The 17,454-nt window shown below is 39.1% G+C and overlaps 1 protein-coding gene across 3 annotated transcripts in view; it reads right to left on the minus strand.

Annotated features, from left to right (window-relative positions):
• Window positions 1–17,454, minus strand: part of CDK6 (cyclin dependent kinase 6) — a 140,811-nt gene that overhangs the window by 95,071 nt on the left and 28,286 nt on the right. For all 3 annotated transcript variants that reach the window (XM_068673955.1, XM_068673956.1, XM_068673958.1), the window contains exon 3: window positions 15,922–16,057. In XM_068673955.1, coding sequence (XP_068530056.1) covers window positions 15,922–16,057 — 136 coding nt within the window. The remainder of the gene's footprint in view (window positions 1–15,921; window positions 16,058–17,454) is intronic.

Raw genomic sequence — 17,454 nt, forward strand, 5'->3', positions numbered from 1 at the left:
GCAGGCTGCCTGCTTGGCCACCCAGCCAAGACCTCACATGAAATATGGCAGGGGGCCCACAGCTCTATTCACTAACAAGCCAGCTGGTCAGTGATTAGAAAGCTGAAACAATGCTGTGCACATACATCAAGAAAAATGCTTTACAAACAGCTTCGGACTCAGGAGGTGAAGTCTGCTAGAAGAGTAAATCTGTAAATCTTCTGAGGGCTGCTAACTTAAGCTAACACCGGAGATAACATGGAAGGCCCTGGGAGATGACTGTCCTACATTATCACCTGAGCACAACAAGGGCTAGCCTCAGAACAAAGACTAGCATCTTAGCATCCTTAAAATCAAGTGCAAACAGCTTAGACCACATGGATCCAGGTCCAGAGGAGCATTCAAATTATGACAGATTTATGACAGACTACTCTCCCTACTGGTCTATCAACACCTTGGCAACATTGCTGACATTTCTGCGGAAATTCTCATTGGATTTGTCTGCCGGGTGCCATCAAGAAGGCTGAGATTTGTTTATACGCTGATACATAACAACAAAGGCCGGGACTTTAGAAGTATCCCAGGGGATTTGGATGACCAGATCTCCTACACCCAAGGCAACTTTGAACATCTCAGCCAAGACTTTTTTGAAAACCAACAAATCCTTGGCTAGACACAAAAGGCTCAAGACCGCTTATTTAATTTCTCTCTCTTTAAAAAAAAAAAAGAAAAAAAAATCCACTAAAAATGCAAATGTTCTCTACAAAACACCTGCATGACAACAAGAAAATAAGTTATATATATATATATATATATATATATATTTAACCTAAGGAAAACAAAAGTTTAATAAGATCCTACAGGATTAAAAATCCAAACATTTAAAACACATAGACCTATAGACCTTGAGCACCTAATTCCTATGGCTCCTTCAATGATATAAACCCAGTCCTGCGTTTTCTGTTTAACAGAAAACTTGTTTAAACTAAGTATAACACAGGTCTGTTCCATTTCTTCATATGTAAAGAAAGGTGTTTTGTGGTATAAAAAAATATTTAAGATCTCAAGGCACTGTAAAACAGGCTGGTGGGATAGCTGAGTCAATTTTCTGAACTAGAAATTGGGGCTGCTTCAGAGTTTGGACTTTGAGTCTAATTCATTTTGATTGCTAAAATCAAGAAGTCTAGAAATCCAGCGTAGTAATTCATGGTACTTTAAAGCTGACAAAGAAGATGGCCTCATATCAGGCTTGGCCAAAGCCCAGTGAAGGCACACACATCCATCAGTTTTCAAACACCTGTACTGGCCCCGTTGCTTTTTAGTATTTCTGTATTTCCATTCTCCCACACCTATTAGAATCAACAGGACCTTCAGAAAATTGTAGATGATGTTTAAAACAGAAGTCTCAACATGACACCAGACATTGAAATACAGCAAATCGCCTACAGTTAGATGCTCTTATAATAAACACTTAATGATTTTTAGTTAAGATGTTAACAGAGAAGAAAGCAAGAAGACAATCCCTTCCTAACCTCTCCAGGGCATACATGATAAATAAAGGTGAGTTGTGCATTTTTTAAAACCCACTTTTCAATAATTTTGTTCTGCTTCTAATGCACTCACATGGCTGAAGTATCATGATGCTCTTCAGTGCTGTACAGTGGCTCAACACTGGGGTCAATTACTGACTGCTAGTCCCAGCAGTTCATTTAACTTTGCTTCCTCTGTTGCTCCATATTATAAATTCAGGGATAATGGTTAACTACTTCATGAGTGTTGCAAAGATTAACTGGTTAATGTTTGTTAAGTACTACAAAAAGAATCCAAAGATTTAGAATTTGCTTTCAGTTATAAAGGTGTAGTAACCTTCAAGAAAACCAAAGATGTACAGAAAAGAAAAGATTTCTTGGATTTAAGCTATGGGTGGAAATGCTCTTCAAGGAAGAGCCGAAAGGAGACAGTGGAACCAGCTTAATGAGGAGCCTCAACTCAAGAATTGTACATACAGAGTTGCAATAGTGTTACAGCATTTTATGAACTGTCAAAATATTCTCCAGGATGAGGATCTTTGATGCCTTACCACACCTAAGTCAAACATAGTGAAAAACATAATTGTTCTTGGGAGCACTCAGACACTTGAGTTGTTCTCCCTATTTACAAAAGCAATTAATTTGCAATTTTATTAACACTAAATTAAAAAATCAATAGCTCTTGAACCAGCAGCTTTACAAGGGGAACAGGCAGGCACTTTATCCTACAGACAAAGTACAGAGAAGAGATTTTGCAAGAGGAGTCAAGCAAGTGCACAAAGCCTTTTGTTTTCACCAAAAGCATGTGTAGCTTCTCATAGCACCAGAAGAGGGGAATGGCTGCTCATTCCCTTCCACTTACAGGGTCTATTACTGTCTCCTTTCTTTTATGACTTCCTACCTTTTTCTTTACTTCATTCTTTCCCCCCTTAATACAACTTGTTGCTCTTTCCTGCCCCATCCCCTGTTCTGACCCTTCTCTTCATGCCTTCACTGCACTCCATTTCACTCAGCCTTTTCCTCTCCTGCACTCATTTTCAGGCTCTGTGGTCCTACTTCATCTCTTTCGGTTGCTGCCTCCCACGGGCAGGTGATTAGCAAGCAAGGTATTTCAGCAGATGCCAGTTATTAGCATGCCTCAGCAGCTCATTGCTGGATTGCAGAAACAGCAAATGGTAAATGGCAGTGATGTGCCTGAGGTGTTTGCCCAAAGCATGTCTTTGTTTCTAAAAGGTAGGCTGGTGCTCCCAGGAGTGGCTGCCATGGTGGGATATGGTCCCACACATCTGCTGAGTCTCTCCAAAGTGCCACAGGCCATAGCCCCTCCAGTTCTGAGAAGACTGACACTGATTTACATTAGCGTAAATTAGTGTAAACCTGGCCTTGTTTTCTTTTGAACACTTGACTGGTTCTTAAAAAAAAGAGACATCTTCATCTCTGGTGACACAAAGAGCAATGAGCCTACTTCGTAATGTTAGCACAACAGACAGCAACTGGCTCTGCTTTGGGGGGTAAGGGTGAAGCTTCAGGCCCTGAGCAACCTAATCTAGTGGGTGGTATCCCTGCCCATGGCAGTGGGGTTGGAACTAGGTGTTCTTTGAGGTTCCTTCCAACCCAGGCTGCTCTATGACTGGGGAAGGGGAAGAAAGGTGTAACATGAGTCAGCAGTCTTCCTGGGAGGGGAGAAGATTGCGTCCAATGTTTCACAGGCAGGATATCCTCTCCAAATGCTAAACAGAATAAACTCTAAGCAAAGAGATTTTTCATAAAGAGCTAAAGTTATGGTAGAAGTTAACTTGTAAAAAGAGCTTATCAATGGAACAAACTGCATCCACAAAGCAGTATCTTTTAAAAGCAAAATGTCAGAAAGGATACATGTGACCAATGCAGCTTGTGACAAATGCATCTCCAAACAGTAACTTGTGACAAGCAAAAAAAAAAAAAAAAAAGTATGCTATTGATTACATAAGCTATTTTGGAAAAGAAAAATGCATGCCTTCTTGTGTATCTTCACTGTAACCATTCATGGAAAAGCTATGAGAATAAAGCTAGCTATAACCCAGACAACCTGGAGCACATACACATGTACTTTGCTGAATCAGGCCCTAGAAAGATGTCTTTTGTTTTCCCTATCAACAAAGAAAACATTACAAATCATACAATACAATATCAAACTCCATGTTATTCCAAAAAGACAGTCAATTAAGAAGAAGCAAACTGTGTCTTTAGAAGAACAAATGAGAGAGGCTAGGGATCACTATCAAAGGACTTCTGTTTTCCTTTGTTTATTAAATAGTAACTGTATTATTTACTGCAGCTTTGCAAGCTAGTGAGCAGCTGGGTGTAACACATTTCCATGCTGTGTAACCTCTCCTTATGCTTCGTTAGACTCCTTATCAGGACCAGAAGAAAAGAAATCTCTCTGTTATGCTTTTCCTGTGGCAAAGGAAAAGACAAGATGATGACTTTCCAGCTCATTTCACTTGTACAACATTCTCATCAATCACCATGGGGTAGGTCTTTGTTATTTTCACTGAAGGACTGTTCTTAGTTTTCTGTCACAATAAAGCGTGACTCCACTAACTAGCAAATCAAGGTTACCTCCACCACATTTGTAAGGGAACGAAATGCAAACATAAGGCTAGAGATACTTCTGAAACATTTTGCAAGGCCCCAGCTTTAGAGACATAAGACTAATTTGAAGTAGGTTTAAATTCTTTTCATTGAAATTAAGGTTAAAGTCTGAAATACTCAGAGCAGTTGAGGTAAGGAAGCTAAACTAACCATTTCATCAAGAACCAAAAGTTTTCTGCTTGTTTTGCGACTTTCTGCTCCAGAAACCAAGCAAAGAAACTGTGGTTTATTTTTATTTTAAACTCACTGTCAAGTATGCATCTCTTTGCAGTTTTGGTTCACTATAGCCCACGCAGCTTGGCCTTTATTCTCCTTTTCCTATGTCTCCAATAAACCCTATAGAGACATCTGTAGGAATTATGTGAGCAAACAAAAAGCAAGAAAGGGATATATTCTGATCAAGGCAAAAACGTAATCAAAAACGCTTTGTAAGATGGTCTCTCCTCCCTTAACTTCACGTTTTTATATGTCTTTTCCTTTTTGGTCTGTGTTGTTTCTCGCTGAATGACAGTTATACACAACATACTATTGTAATAACAAGCATATGGCTCAAAGATCACTGTTGAGTTTCTCAAGTCTCAAATTAGACATTTTTATTTAAAATACATGAAAGACATCTGTATACTCTTTCATTAAATGCATTTTACATTTGTAACATCCTACGTATTCTTTTGGAACCATTTCCATTAAAATGCCGAGTTGGGGTTTGGATAGCAAGCGTTTCCTTTGTAACATTAAGGGAGGAGTATGTTACTGTCAAAATTTCTCTCTAAAAAGTCCTTGCTAAAATATTTACTCTACTTGTCAGAACAGGAATATCTGAAGTTAATTCCAAATGAAAGAATATTTTAGAATGAATCATAAATTAGATGTTAAAAAAAGGCAACACGCTGCCATTCCAGTGCCCCTTCCCTGCTGTAAAACTGAACGAAAACTGACTCTGCATTTGCATTCATAGAATATTGTAACATTTGGAGCCTTCTGAGATTCCTTAATTGTAGTTATGCAACAGAACTGTCACATCCTAAAACAAAGGACAAAAATTCAGCAGCTGAATTTATTGGCTTGGAAAAGAAATGCTCTTAAAAGATGGATAACATGTCTTGATTATTTTTGGCATTTTAAAGTTACAATGCAATGCTTCCTATTGCATAGATCAAAGAAATTAGACATTTAACAAATATTTAAAAAACTGAATGGTGCTGTTTTTAAAGTCACATATCTAGCAACAGTGAAAAATGTTGAGCAGTAACTTTCTTTGCAATCAATCTGCTCATTTCAATGGGCCCTTTTTGGTATAAGACACTGTTCAACATTAATAAAGATATGGTGCACTGGTGTTTAGGCATTGGTCAGAATGGTAAAAACCAGCTTCTTTTAAATGGGTATTCTCAAGGGTCAAGATTTGCAAAGGCAAATGGGGTAAATTCTGTGGTCAGAACAGTTATGATATTAATAAAACAAGAAACAAGCAAGCCATCGTGTTAAACCTATGATCCTGCAGAGCCCTTTTCCATTACTGAGTGATTTTATTGTGATGACCAACTATGACACACTTTTGTAAATAGTCAGGAGTCTGGTTCCAAAGATTATTGGCTTACACATACATTTTGAGGGAACTTCCTTGATCTGACAAAGCATTTAAATACAAGTAAAATACATGTTTATGACTAATCTGAGACTACAGAAACAACAGTTTCATTTCTTCTTTGCTCTAACTTTGGAATTCATCAGGTCAGTAAAAAAGGATAACAACTGATCCTGCTCTGTTAGCTCCTCCAATTTGCAGCCTTTCAACCTCACTTCTTCGAAGCTGGAGCAATCTGTTTACATAAAATTAAGCAGAAGCTTAAGTGCTTTGCTGGAGCAGAGCCTCTGCTCCCTTTGGGGTTTCTCTTTTAAGGTCTGAAGTTGAACCAGAAGGCTCAGGTATATATTCCAACATGATTTTAGATGTTTTGTGTATACTGACATAAGTGGTAGTACTATATGGCTCTAACAATAACAGTGAAGTAAAAAGAACCTAAAATACTAGTGTTTATGAGTTTTTGGATAAGGCTTCCAGCTCAAAAATTAAGGACAGATTTTGATCTAGGAGCATAAGCTTTTGTAATTTGCTCTTTCTTAATTGCAAACTGTTCATGCTTTACTTGAAAACAAATGAAAGGCTGCTTGCTAACTGATGCTAATAGTATTGCACCACACTCACTCCTGGAATAACCTTAAGAAGCCAACAGCTACACCACAGAAGGATTTGACCCATAGTCCGGCTCTGGAGCACCGACATTGGCAAATATTACAAAACCACATCTGCTTTATTAAAACTACAAATAAATTAATCATTTTAATCCCCAAATATTTTCCCTTGCTGTCTCACAAAGAGCAAACACCAAACAGTATTTCTGTTATTTCACTCGTGTTTCCATTCTTAATTTTCTGTCTTCTGGCAGCTGTTTGCGAACTTACTAATAATGTGTGTCTTTGTTTGGGCTTCTTAAAAAGAAGGATATTCTCAAAATGGAAGAAAGCTCATTTGATTTCACTTTGAAACCTGAGAAAACTGTAACATGAACCACACGCTGATTACAGAGCACTGATACATAAAGGAAGCAGTTGTGTAAATGTGTGAAGTGTGGCTTTGGTAGGGGGGTGAGCAGAACAGAGGACTAGCACAATTTTAGTCAAATAATGCTGGTGTAGGGTATGATTATCATGACTCATGTTTGACATGGTATTGTGTAAAGGTCAGCCAAAAAGGACAACCTATTATGGTGGGCACTGTACAGTCAAGGGTTTTCATACAGTCTCTTCCATTAAAAGCTCACAAATAAAATGGACAAGACAGACCCCAGGTGGAGAAACAGTGTGACAGTTCCATGATATTATTTCTTAATGGCAGTAGAGTCAGTTACGAGGGGAGAAGGGAAATGCAATGGAAAGTGATGGAGATAAAAGATGTGGAGGGAGGGAAAGAACAAAGAAGTGTTATACAGCATAAATACAGGGTGAACATGAGGTGAAAAAATGAAGGATGGAAGGAGGAAAGGACTAGAAAATGGGATTAGCATGGGCAGAGAACATCAAGTTGAAACCAACAGAAGTTCTTTGAGTGTCAGGAGCTTTGAATTTAGTCACTTCAGCAGCTGGATGTAGCTGGCTGACAGCAGCGGCTGGTGCTTCTCTGCAGTTTTGTCCACGAGGGCCACAGGATGGAAAGCAGAGGGAGGAACTGTGTCTGTTCCAGGACCTGAAGAGGCAAGTTGAACAGGAGGTCTCCATAGGTCTCTGGTCCCACACGAGTAGGAGGGAGAGGTGCAGTCTCAGCTGGGACCAATTTTATTCGCTCCCTAATGCAACAGCCCTCATGCATCTCAGCTGTACATGATGGTGAGCTGGAACAGAGGCCTGTGGGGTAGGTTCTGGGAATCAGCAGGTGTATGTGGATATCTGTGTCTGTGTATGTATACATGTGTGTGTATGCATATGTGTGTGTGCAGCATGCCTTTATGTGTATACATACAAGTACAGTACACTCTGAAGTACTTCCCAAGCACAGGAGTGGGGCCACCCCTTCTGTGTTCTTGTATTGTACTTTTAACTCTTCTCTAAACACCTGGGTTGCTCATTCTGGACTCGTCTGGCCCACGGCTATTTTTGGATCATGAACTTCCTACATGGTAGAGTGACAATCAGTGAGTTTCCCTTTCCTCTTCTCCCCGTTGCTGAAATAGCAACATTTTTTGCTGCATGTATATTAAGGGGCTCGTACAATTATTACATATGCACATATGTGTTTATGCAACTATATATATATGCCTATGTGTATGAATAATTAAAAAAATCTTAAGGCTAATTTTAAGTTCTACATGGGAAAATAGCCCCTCCCCCCCCCAAAAAAAAATAAATCCCTGACAGTATGGGACTTTATTTTCTGGCATAAGCTAAATACATCTGTCATGGAGGAAGAGAAATTAACATGACATATCTTGAGTGAATCAGTGTGCCATTAAAGTAACATGCTTAATTTTTACTGTTTGATACAATAACCTGCCTACTCACTGGCATAAAAGCAGTGCATGCAGTTAGTGCAAGAGTATTAAATTTCTCTTGGGTGGAAAAGAGAGTTTTATTTTATTACTGTATTATTGTTTTATAAATATAAATATAAAATTGTTTTATTACTATATTATTTTATGCTAGCTAAGAATTGTCTGTGGCCACCTTCTGAATCTTTATTTTGCACCACAGCTGTATATTTGCCATGAATAAGTATAGATACTTTGCGGATATCCTAGTACTGAGAATCTGAGCTGCAATAACTTGGGTTCTCTGAGATGGGAGAGGTATTCTATAGCAATGCTGCTAGTCCCAGATCAGCTGAGTTCAACGATTAGATTCCAGGGTTCAACAAGTAAATAAAATGTCAGTCGGGTTTCCCAAATACCTACCTCATCACAATTTGTGCCATTCTGTCTCCTCTTCCCCAGTGCTGCCTGCTTGTTTTGGGGCGAGGTATAGTTTTGTGCGTATGCAGAACATAAGGCCCTGATCTCCTGCTAGTGAGAAACTACTATTAAGAAAATGATTCTTATCTACCCTGCACAAATCAATAATAGTTCTTTGAACGTCTCCTCTCTATCTCACATCTGCTGCAGTATGACCTTCAAATTACTTGTCAAAAGTAACATATGGCTTGCAAGCAATATCTAGAACATGGATAAATCTGAACATTTCAGTCTATTGTTCTGCTGCTGCTTTAAGCACACTGTGGGCTGCAACAGCTTTCCCTTAATTACTTTAACTGTAGCATCTCATCTTTGATGAAGAGGAAGACTCTGAAAACACGAGTGATGCTTCTGCTGATCACCGAGGCAGAAATTACTTGCAGAGCAAGTTGCGACCACACAACACCGCAACGAGACAAAGGAAAGCATCTCGAAAATCCTCCCTGCTCCTAGGAACTGCCATTGGCTCGCTGCGGAACAGAACGGCACTGTCTGTGACACGCTGCCTGGCAGCCTAGCCCCACTTTTACATCTGCTTGAGCATTATTCCTACCACGTGCTCCCTTTCTTTCTTTCAGTGTCATCAAAGCATTTCACACAACAGTCACTACCACATTGATGTTCCAATAGCAAAAACCCAATGTCACTAATAATCCAAGAGCATCTCAAGGAAATCCAGAACAGAAGACGCATAAGCTTTTCCTTCCTTCCTTCCTTCCTTCCTTCCTTCCTTCCTTCCTTCCTTCCTTCCTTCCTTCCTTCCTTCCTTCCTTCCTTCCTTCCTTCCTTCCTTCCTTCCTTCCTTCCTTCCTTCCTTCCTTCCTTCCTTCCTTCCTTCCTTTTTTCTTTTTTCATCACATCAAAGTGCAGCTCTGCAATATTAATAGGAATTAAATGAGCTGATAGCAACATTTTACTTCCAGGGCCCGTAATGCTGTAATTCTGCAATGACTGCATTAGAAATGCTCTTCTACCAAAGACTGACTCTCCATCCCTCACCACAATTTAGAATCTCTACAATGTCTTAATTCCCTTTGACTTCCTGAATAAAGATGATTTCTTGCCCTCCCCATGTATGGAAAACAATGGAGCCCCCCCGGCTTCCTTCTGACTTCAAAGGAGGATGCATCCCTTAGAGCCACAATGGACCACGCTGCTGCCTTGAGAGTTGGGACCATAAAAGAAAAGTAGGTTGAGATGTCTATTTAGAGAGTCCTTGATAGACGTCTTTTCAGTGACAGAATTTGTAATTGTGCCATTGTTTTGAGAGACTGAAATTATTACTTCAGGCAGGTTGCTTTCATGCATTATGCTACAATGTTGCTTGACTGCTTTCCAAACTGGAACAACTGAAAAAATGTGAAGCGCTCCAATGATTTTAAATCACTCTGCTCAGGACAGGGTGATTTAGAATTATTGGAGTGCCTCGCATTTTTGTGAGCTCTCAGTTTGCAAGCAATGGAGGTCTGGGCAGTCTTGGGCTACAGCTTTACAAAAAAACAACTATACCCTACCATCATTTTGAAAATGTATGGATTTGAATTTGGAAGTGGTAGGGATTTGGAGATATTTAATCCCACCATCATTAAAATCTGTGGCAGTAAGTTGGTCCAGGTGAAGGAATTAACTGTACAGACACAACATTAACTTTCAAAACATCCTGCGCTGAGCAGTTTCTTCATATTCAAGTCATGACTCCACCGAGCACCTTGGTCAGCCTGTACATTGCCCCCTCCACCACTGCACGAAAGATGTGGCTGTGTCCCGACATACAGCAGCAGTATGGGAAAGAAATGACAGTGCCTGTAAGAGCAACCACCACCACCATTTGGAGAACATCCTCTTTTTAAGGTGTAGTTCCTTCAGAGCTGCCACATGTGCAGGGCACCTGCTCTCTCTCTTGCTACCCTTCCGTGCAGCAGCCCAACCCCTGACAGTAGGATAACAGAGAAAAAAATAAAAGATTTAACCAACGGTAACAACACAGCTCAGTCACTTTGTTTTCCATTTATTTATAGTGATGATTCTTCTTTAATTCATAATATGGCTTCAGAACAAGATTTGCTGGAAAATACCGCACAAAGAACAAGATTCTTAGCAGCCATAAACTGCCATTGTTTCACTGGAGCTAATGGATTTACACCTCTCTGCATCAGCTGGGGATCTGATCCATTATTTCTGGGCTCTCAAGTCCTCACTAAGCTTTGTTTTTTTCTTTTCTACAAAAATACTTGTGGGAAAAAATTATGAACAGCTCTTCCCTTAGCATATTCATTATTAATTTTTGTAAGCTCTTTTTCAGTGCAGCTACGCATAAAGGAGTGACTTTTAATTTAGATGTTGTAAAACACAGCCTCGCTCTGAAGAGTGTCAGCACTGGCGAATCTGTTTTCCTGGAATACCTTGTGCTGTTTTCAGAATTGCACGATTGTGTGACATCTGCTGCACATCTCATACGTGATCAACTGAGGAGGTACAACTGTGGCAGATGGCTGATGACTCACCTCACAACACCGAACGCTGGTTTGCTTTCTGAGAAGTAACATCTTCATATTAATATTCTAAGAGCCCTGCAAAGACGTGACCAGCCCACCTGGTTTGCTAGCAGGTAACGTAAGTTAAAGGAAGTGCACAGGGATGTAACAGCAACTTCTGTTCCAAGACATAAAACTGACTGAGTTAATATTTTAAATTTTGATTTATAGGCTACTATCAGATAAATCCACAAAAGGAAATGGGGTTCACTGCTGTATGGTCGGAGTAGCATCTAAATAGCAAAATCTGGATATCTGAATCAGACAGAGACCTAGGCTTCCTGTGCGAAGGAGAAACAGAAAAACAATATCCACAAATGCCATTCAGTTGAGTGAGGAATCAGTAAACACCAGAGGAAAGGATACACATTAAATCCTATTCTGTCCCTGTTCCAGGCTGCCCTGTTCCGGGCTGTGGTGAATGACATGGCGATTCTTAGACCACAGAGGAAGGTAGATCATCCCCTGGTCTTCTAGCACCCCACAATAGATAATGTATGCGCTTGCTATACCAGAGACCTTTGTTCTGTTCCCTTATCTGCTGACTGTCAGATTGAAAGCATACACAGCCCAGTTAGCATGTGTAATTCTGATGAATTATAAGAAAACTATTGCAAGCCACCGTTTTACTTACAATGACATTAGCTAGTAAAGTTAGCTTTGTTTACTACTAAAATCAAAAAGAAACTTGTTAACTTTGTTAACAAGTAAAAGAAACTTTGTTATCCTCTCATTCCAACAGATTCCTTGGCAAGATGTCTGGAGAAAACTCCAGTAAGCTATTCCTAAAACACCTAACTCTATATACCAAATCATCACATCTACATAGCAATTTAAAGTTCTGTATTGTTATATACATTGCAGTAGGTTAGGTACGCCAAGCTTAACTGCACATACTTCAATTAATTTGCATGCCCATGATTTCCATACTAAAAATGTAACTAGGGATATAAAAACCACACCTATATCCAGATTCTTTGGGATCCAAAACACATAGCAGCCTTGCAAGCATTGTATCAAAATGTGATCATCCAGCTTAAACACGCTTCAGTCTCAAAGACTAACACATCATAATGCTCTAGTGGCCTGTTAACCTTTGAAAAAATAAATAAAAAGATCTCCGTTCTGTGGCAGAGATGTGTCATTCCCATTTCCACAAGCCTTATGTCAACTAACAAAACTTCCTAATGAGCCAAATCTCTCTCAACTGCTAATGGCATTAACATTACCAAAGACCTATGCATGACTAACAGATGTGTCCTAAGGAAACTGAACTCATACCTTCCATTTCCAAAGAAACTGACCTAAAATTAAAGAGTATCCCAGGAAGGAAAGAGGAGAGAATGAGAAGAGAGGAGAGGCTAGGAGAGGAGAAGCTAAGAGAGGAGAGAGGAGAGGAGAGGAGAGGAGAGGAGAGGAGAGGAGAGGAGAGGAGAGGAGAGGAGAGGAGAGGAGAGGAGAGGAGAGGAGAGGAGAGGAGAGGAGAGGAGAGGAGAGGAGAGGAGAGGAGAGGAGAGGAGAGGAGAGGAGAGGAGAGGAGAGGAGAGGAGAGGAGAGGAGAGGAGAGGAGAGGAGAGGAGAGGAGAGGAGAGGAGAGGAGAGGAGAGGAGAGGAGAGGAGAGGAGAGGAGAGGAGAGGAGAGGAGAGGAGAGGAGAGGAGAGGAAGAAGGTGTTGTCATTGCTGATTCTGATTCATCCCATACAGAACAAATATTAATTAGGTCTAATATGGGAAGCAGGACTATAATCCAGGATTTACAGAGACATATTAATTAGTTTAAAGGCTCGAACATAGTTCTCTTTCAAAGGTGAGTGCCACGTCCACAAGCATTTGGGATCACATTGTCCCTCTCTCTAGAACACTACATTATAGAAAAATTGAAGTACCTCATTAGAAAAGATTTAGAATACCTTCTTCTAGAATAATGTATAACTCAGAGCTACAGCCACAGAAATAGGCATTCATGCTTCTGGAGACAGGGAGGGGAGCTGAGCAAGTCTGCCCTGCTTCCTCTATAAGCATTCCCACTACTAGGCAATGCCCCTCTTCCATTATTTTATGGGCACCAATAGATATACTCCTAAAATATCCTCTGGGTGACTCCTGCTGAAGGGATACAGACATTGGAAAGACATTGCTGAGCAGCATTAGGACAAAAGAGTTAGGTATGTTTAAATGATCTATGTGGTTACCTTCTCTGAATTGCTACAGTCTGACTACTATCTCCTAAACATAAAAGAAATTGTTAAAGTGGCACTGTTGTCACTTATATTCCTTTACACTTAGTAACAAAAAAAAACAGAATGCCCCAAACCAACAAAAGCAGAGTCTCCCACCCTCAAATGGCATGTAATGGTAATAGTTAACTCACAGAGAAAGGATCTTCTGCGACTGATACTTCTCTCATAGTAATTTTATGTCTTTCAAGTTCCACTAATAACTGTTGAGTTTACACCATGGTGCCAAAGAGGTATATTAGATCCTTCAAGTCCAGCTATCCAGAGCTTACTCAGCTCATTTGGTACCTCTGTGCTGCTGACACATACAGAACTTTAACAGATGGTCTTACAATACTGGCAGTTGTTTTGTACTGTGCTAGTGGTAAGGGGAAATACTCTACACAAATTGTCTGCGATTCTGGAAAATAAATGAAGTACAAATCCATATTAACCTCAAAAGCCAAACTATAAAAAGTCAGATTAGTCATTTAACGATGTATGTTCTCTGGGTTAAATGCTCTGTTACTGCAAAATGGTAATATTTCCCTGCAGCCAAGAGAACTATGCTTTGCCTCAGTGTCCACCAGAAACATCCATAAAGACATTATCATTAGAAAGGTATCGAAACGCATTAGGAATAAGTCCTGAGAACTTCCCTCATGTCATCAATCCTCAGAGACTATCAGCAAAAGTACCTCCATAAACTGTGTGTTTTCAGGATAAGATACATAAATAGTAAAGTAACAAGGTCCAATTTAATTCAACTGGATCTCTTTTTAAATTCCTGTCCTAAACATAATTCAAGAAATGACACAACAACAGAATAACATTTGATTTTCCAAAGTAAAACCAACACTTTCCTTCACAAGCATAGAACTGCCATGAAATGCACATTTGTGCATACATATTACAATCTACTAGTGTGAATTTAAAATGGGATTTTAGAAAATTGGAAGCATTTCAATCCAGTGCACACCTCTTCTGATCGCTTCACGTGAAACATAGCTTGGAAGATATTTCAAAGAAATTTCAGAGGCTTGGTCATTTATTTCCCATCTATTTTAATATATTTAGTAAGACAGGATGTCAGTTACCTTTTATGTTATTGTTACCATGTTAGGTACTTTGATATACAGATTCCTTCCATCAAAGCCCTAGGAGGCTGTAGAACACTAGAAGTGTTAACATAAAAGAGCCCTTCAAATGCAAGAGGTACATTCCAGTCTTCTGCTAGGACTGAATAGAGGTTGTATCCATTTTTTCAAAAAAAATTTTTTTTTGTATCCACTCAGGGTGGCTTAAAAAATAAAGTTGCTGGAACTGGCTGATGTTATACATTTGTGACTTTGATACAAGTTAAAAGATCTTTATCAGTGTTATGTCTCATTTTTTACAGAAAGATCAAACAACTCCTAAGTTTGAAGCTGTTAACAAAAAATATTAAAACAACTAAATTTCAGATAGGTTTTTATGTTTTCTTTTCTTGTCTTTTCCTCCCCCAGGACTTTTGCCAGACTAAGAAGACACAACATACCTCCAGAAAGTACTTATACAAATGCAAGGCAATCCTTCTCTGAAAGCATAAATTAGCTCTCATCATGAAAAAGAAAAATCAAAAGAATTGTTAGGTAGGTAATCAAAATGTAGGAACGTCAATCCCTCTGCTTCTTTTTCCAGGCCTAAACATTTTGTCAAACATTTCAAGCTATGATCCTTGGTGTAGCACGTCACTGTGAAATTCCCAGGAGAGGAGCTGGAATACATGCTTTAGTACCAGTAATACAAGCACTTCCTATCTTGGGAAGAGGTTCTCCCTTACAGATGCAGAGTATGAGATGACATGATGGAAAACTTTGTGACCATGCATCCAGTTCCTGAGAGACTTTCTGTTTTCTACAACTGGTCGTGCTACCCCCTTCCTTGAGCACTTCCTCTGTCCTCTGCAGAGAATGAGCTCAAGCACCCTCCCAGCAAGTCCATGGTGAACATCTCCTGCTCTTGAGATGTATAGATACCTTTCTAGTCAGAGGGACATTCAAGGGAAGGACTGTCTTGGGGAAACAGAAAGCAAAGAGAATGGAGTAGGAGCACAGAATTTATCTTATCAATTCTAGCAATATCCAGCACTCTATCAGCCACCTTCTAGGGAAAGTTAAAGCAGTATTGGACTAAACAGTAATGCAATGATCTGCCCATAGCTGTGAGCAAAGATCATTCTTAATGATTTGAGATGCTACATTTGGTAGGACTGCAGTAAAATGGGAGAGAGTCAGGGGATTTAAAAATCTAAAAGAGAAAAAAACAAGTACAACATTACTACAAAGAGAATACTTCAGTTAGTGAATACAGATTGCTGCATTGCAACTCATGTCCCAGGCTGGGTTTTACTCACTGTTGGTATGATAAAATCCTACACCATTAAAATGCAGTTTGCCTGAGTAAGGTCTTTATGATTTATCTCTGTGTCCTTCCTATCTTATATTTTCTGAAAGAGTATCCAGCATCTTTCTTCTGAAATACCTTTATAGTTTCAGTAGGCACTCCAGGCTCTGGAACTTTATCCAAGTAAGTAGTCAAGTCTTGGTCCACATGTTCAAACACCAATGTTAACTTGGTCTCTCTGTCTGTTCGTGACACGGTGCACACATCAAACAACCTGAGAGAAGACAAAGAAAAGAGGAGGTAAGTATAAGGAACCAGTATAGACATACCTTGCAGCTCACAAAGGTCTATTTAAATTTCTTATAGCATAGAGAATGAAAAAAAAATACTTTCCAAAGGTAGAGCAAAGAGCTCTTGATTCATCAGATAACTATTGATACATTGATAATATCATCTCTCTCTTTCATGTGGGTATTCTAAAATAGGATTAAGTAGTAAGAATCATCAGTTCATCAAAGTAAAATAATTACATGAAAAGAAAATATTTTGTTGACAGAGCAACTGAAGTTAACACAGAAAATGACTTGATATTTATCCACAGTCTATCCTGCATCAACCACACGGCTTTTCAAAAACCAGTATGAGTAACATTTCTGAGGAGAAGAAAAAAAGATACAGGGTGCTTACATGCACCTTGATTTTCTTTCCACATCACTATCATGTTCACCTTTACCTCTGTTCAGAATTAAATCTTCTTTGGTGGAAACAGAATTTTTGTGTCGGCTACTGTAAGTTTTCAGAAGCAAGGAATACCTTCAGAGTCAGGATACAGTTTGGAAAAAAAGCTTTATCTACACAATGCCACAGCTAAGAAATCCTTCATCACTTTCCATCATCCTTTTACTGGAATTTCTTTATCATTTTAACTTGTTGCACAACATCAAATTCAAGCTCATTTCCAAAGCTCCTCATAATGTCACATTCCTATCTGATTAGCTTATTTTCTATTGTTTTCTCTTTTTAATTAGGATTTCTCTCATCTTCTATGCTTCCTCTACCATACTGTTTTTTTTATCTTTTGCACAAATGCCTGCCCATCCTTCAGTGCTTCTCACCTATAGTCATACCAGCGACCATCATTTTTATTACCCTTCTTCAAGTCCCACTTCTACAAAATCACAATAAGAAATCCTGTCCCCTGCTCACATGCTTTACTAATGTGTGCATTCAGTTAGTTTTAAAACTGTACAGATCAGACTGCCTCTTCCTCTGAAGTGAGGCAGAAAATCAATTGTTACTTTTACTAAGTGACAGTAGATTTAAATAAATACATATATATACAGTTATTGAGAAAAAAAAATAAAAGTAGATACAGTTAAACTGAAGAACCTATCATTGACAACAAGTCAAAAGTTACTGCTCTGTTAACACTACCACTTATATTGGTCAACATCATAGCAGCTATGTTGTTTTATTATATGCATCTTTTATTCTCTTGGAATAAATGCTTGCTTACTTTGTGGAAAGTGCAGGATTTCTGATAATTTTATCAAGTAATATTTTTGTTCTTTGTCCTAGGACTAAGGACTTTCTATGCAGGATCTGGAGACAAAACAGATCACACACAAAGCCTTGGGGGTTACTGCTTTTAAAATTGGTCATCTGAAAAAC

The sequence above is a fragment of the Anas acuta genome, chromosome 2 (genome assembly GCF_963932015.1).
Source record: "Anas acuta chromosome 2, bAnaAcu1.1, whole genome shotgun sequence".
NCBI classification, from domain to species: Eukaryota; Metazoa; Chordata; class Aves; order Anseriformes; family Anatidae; genus Anas; species Anas acuta.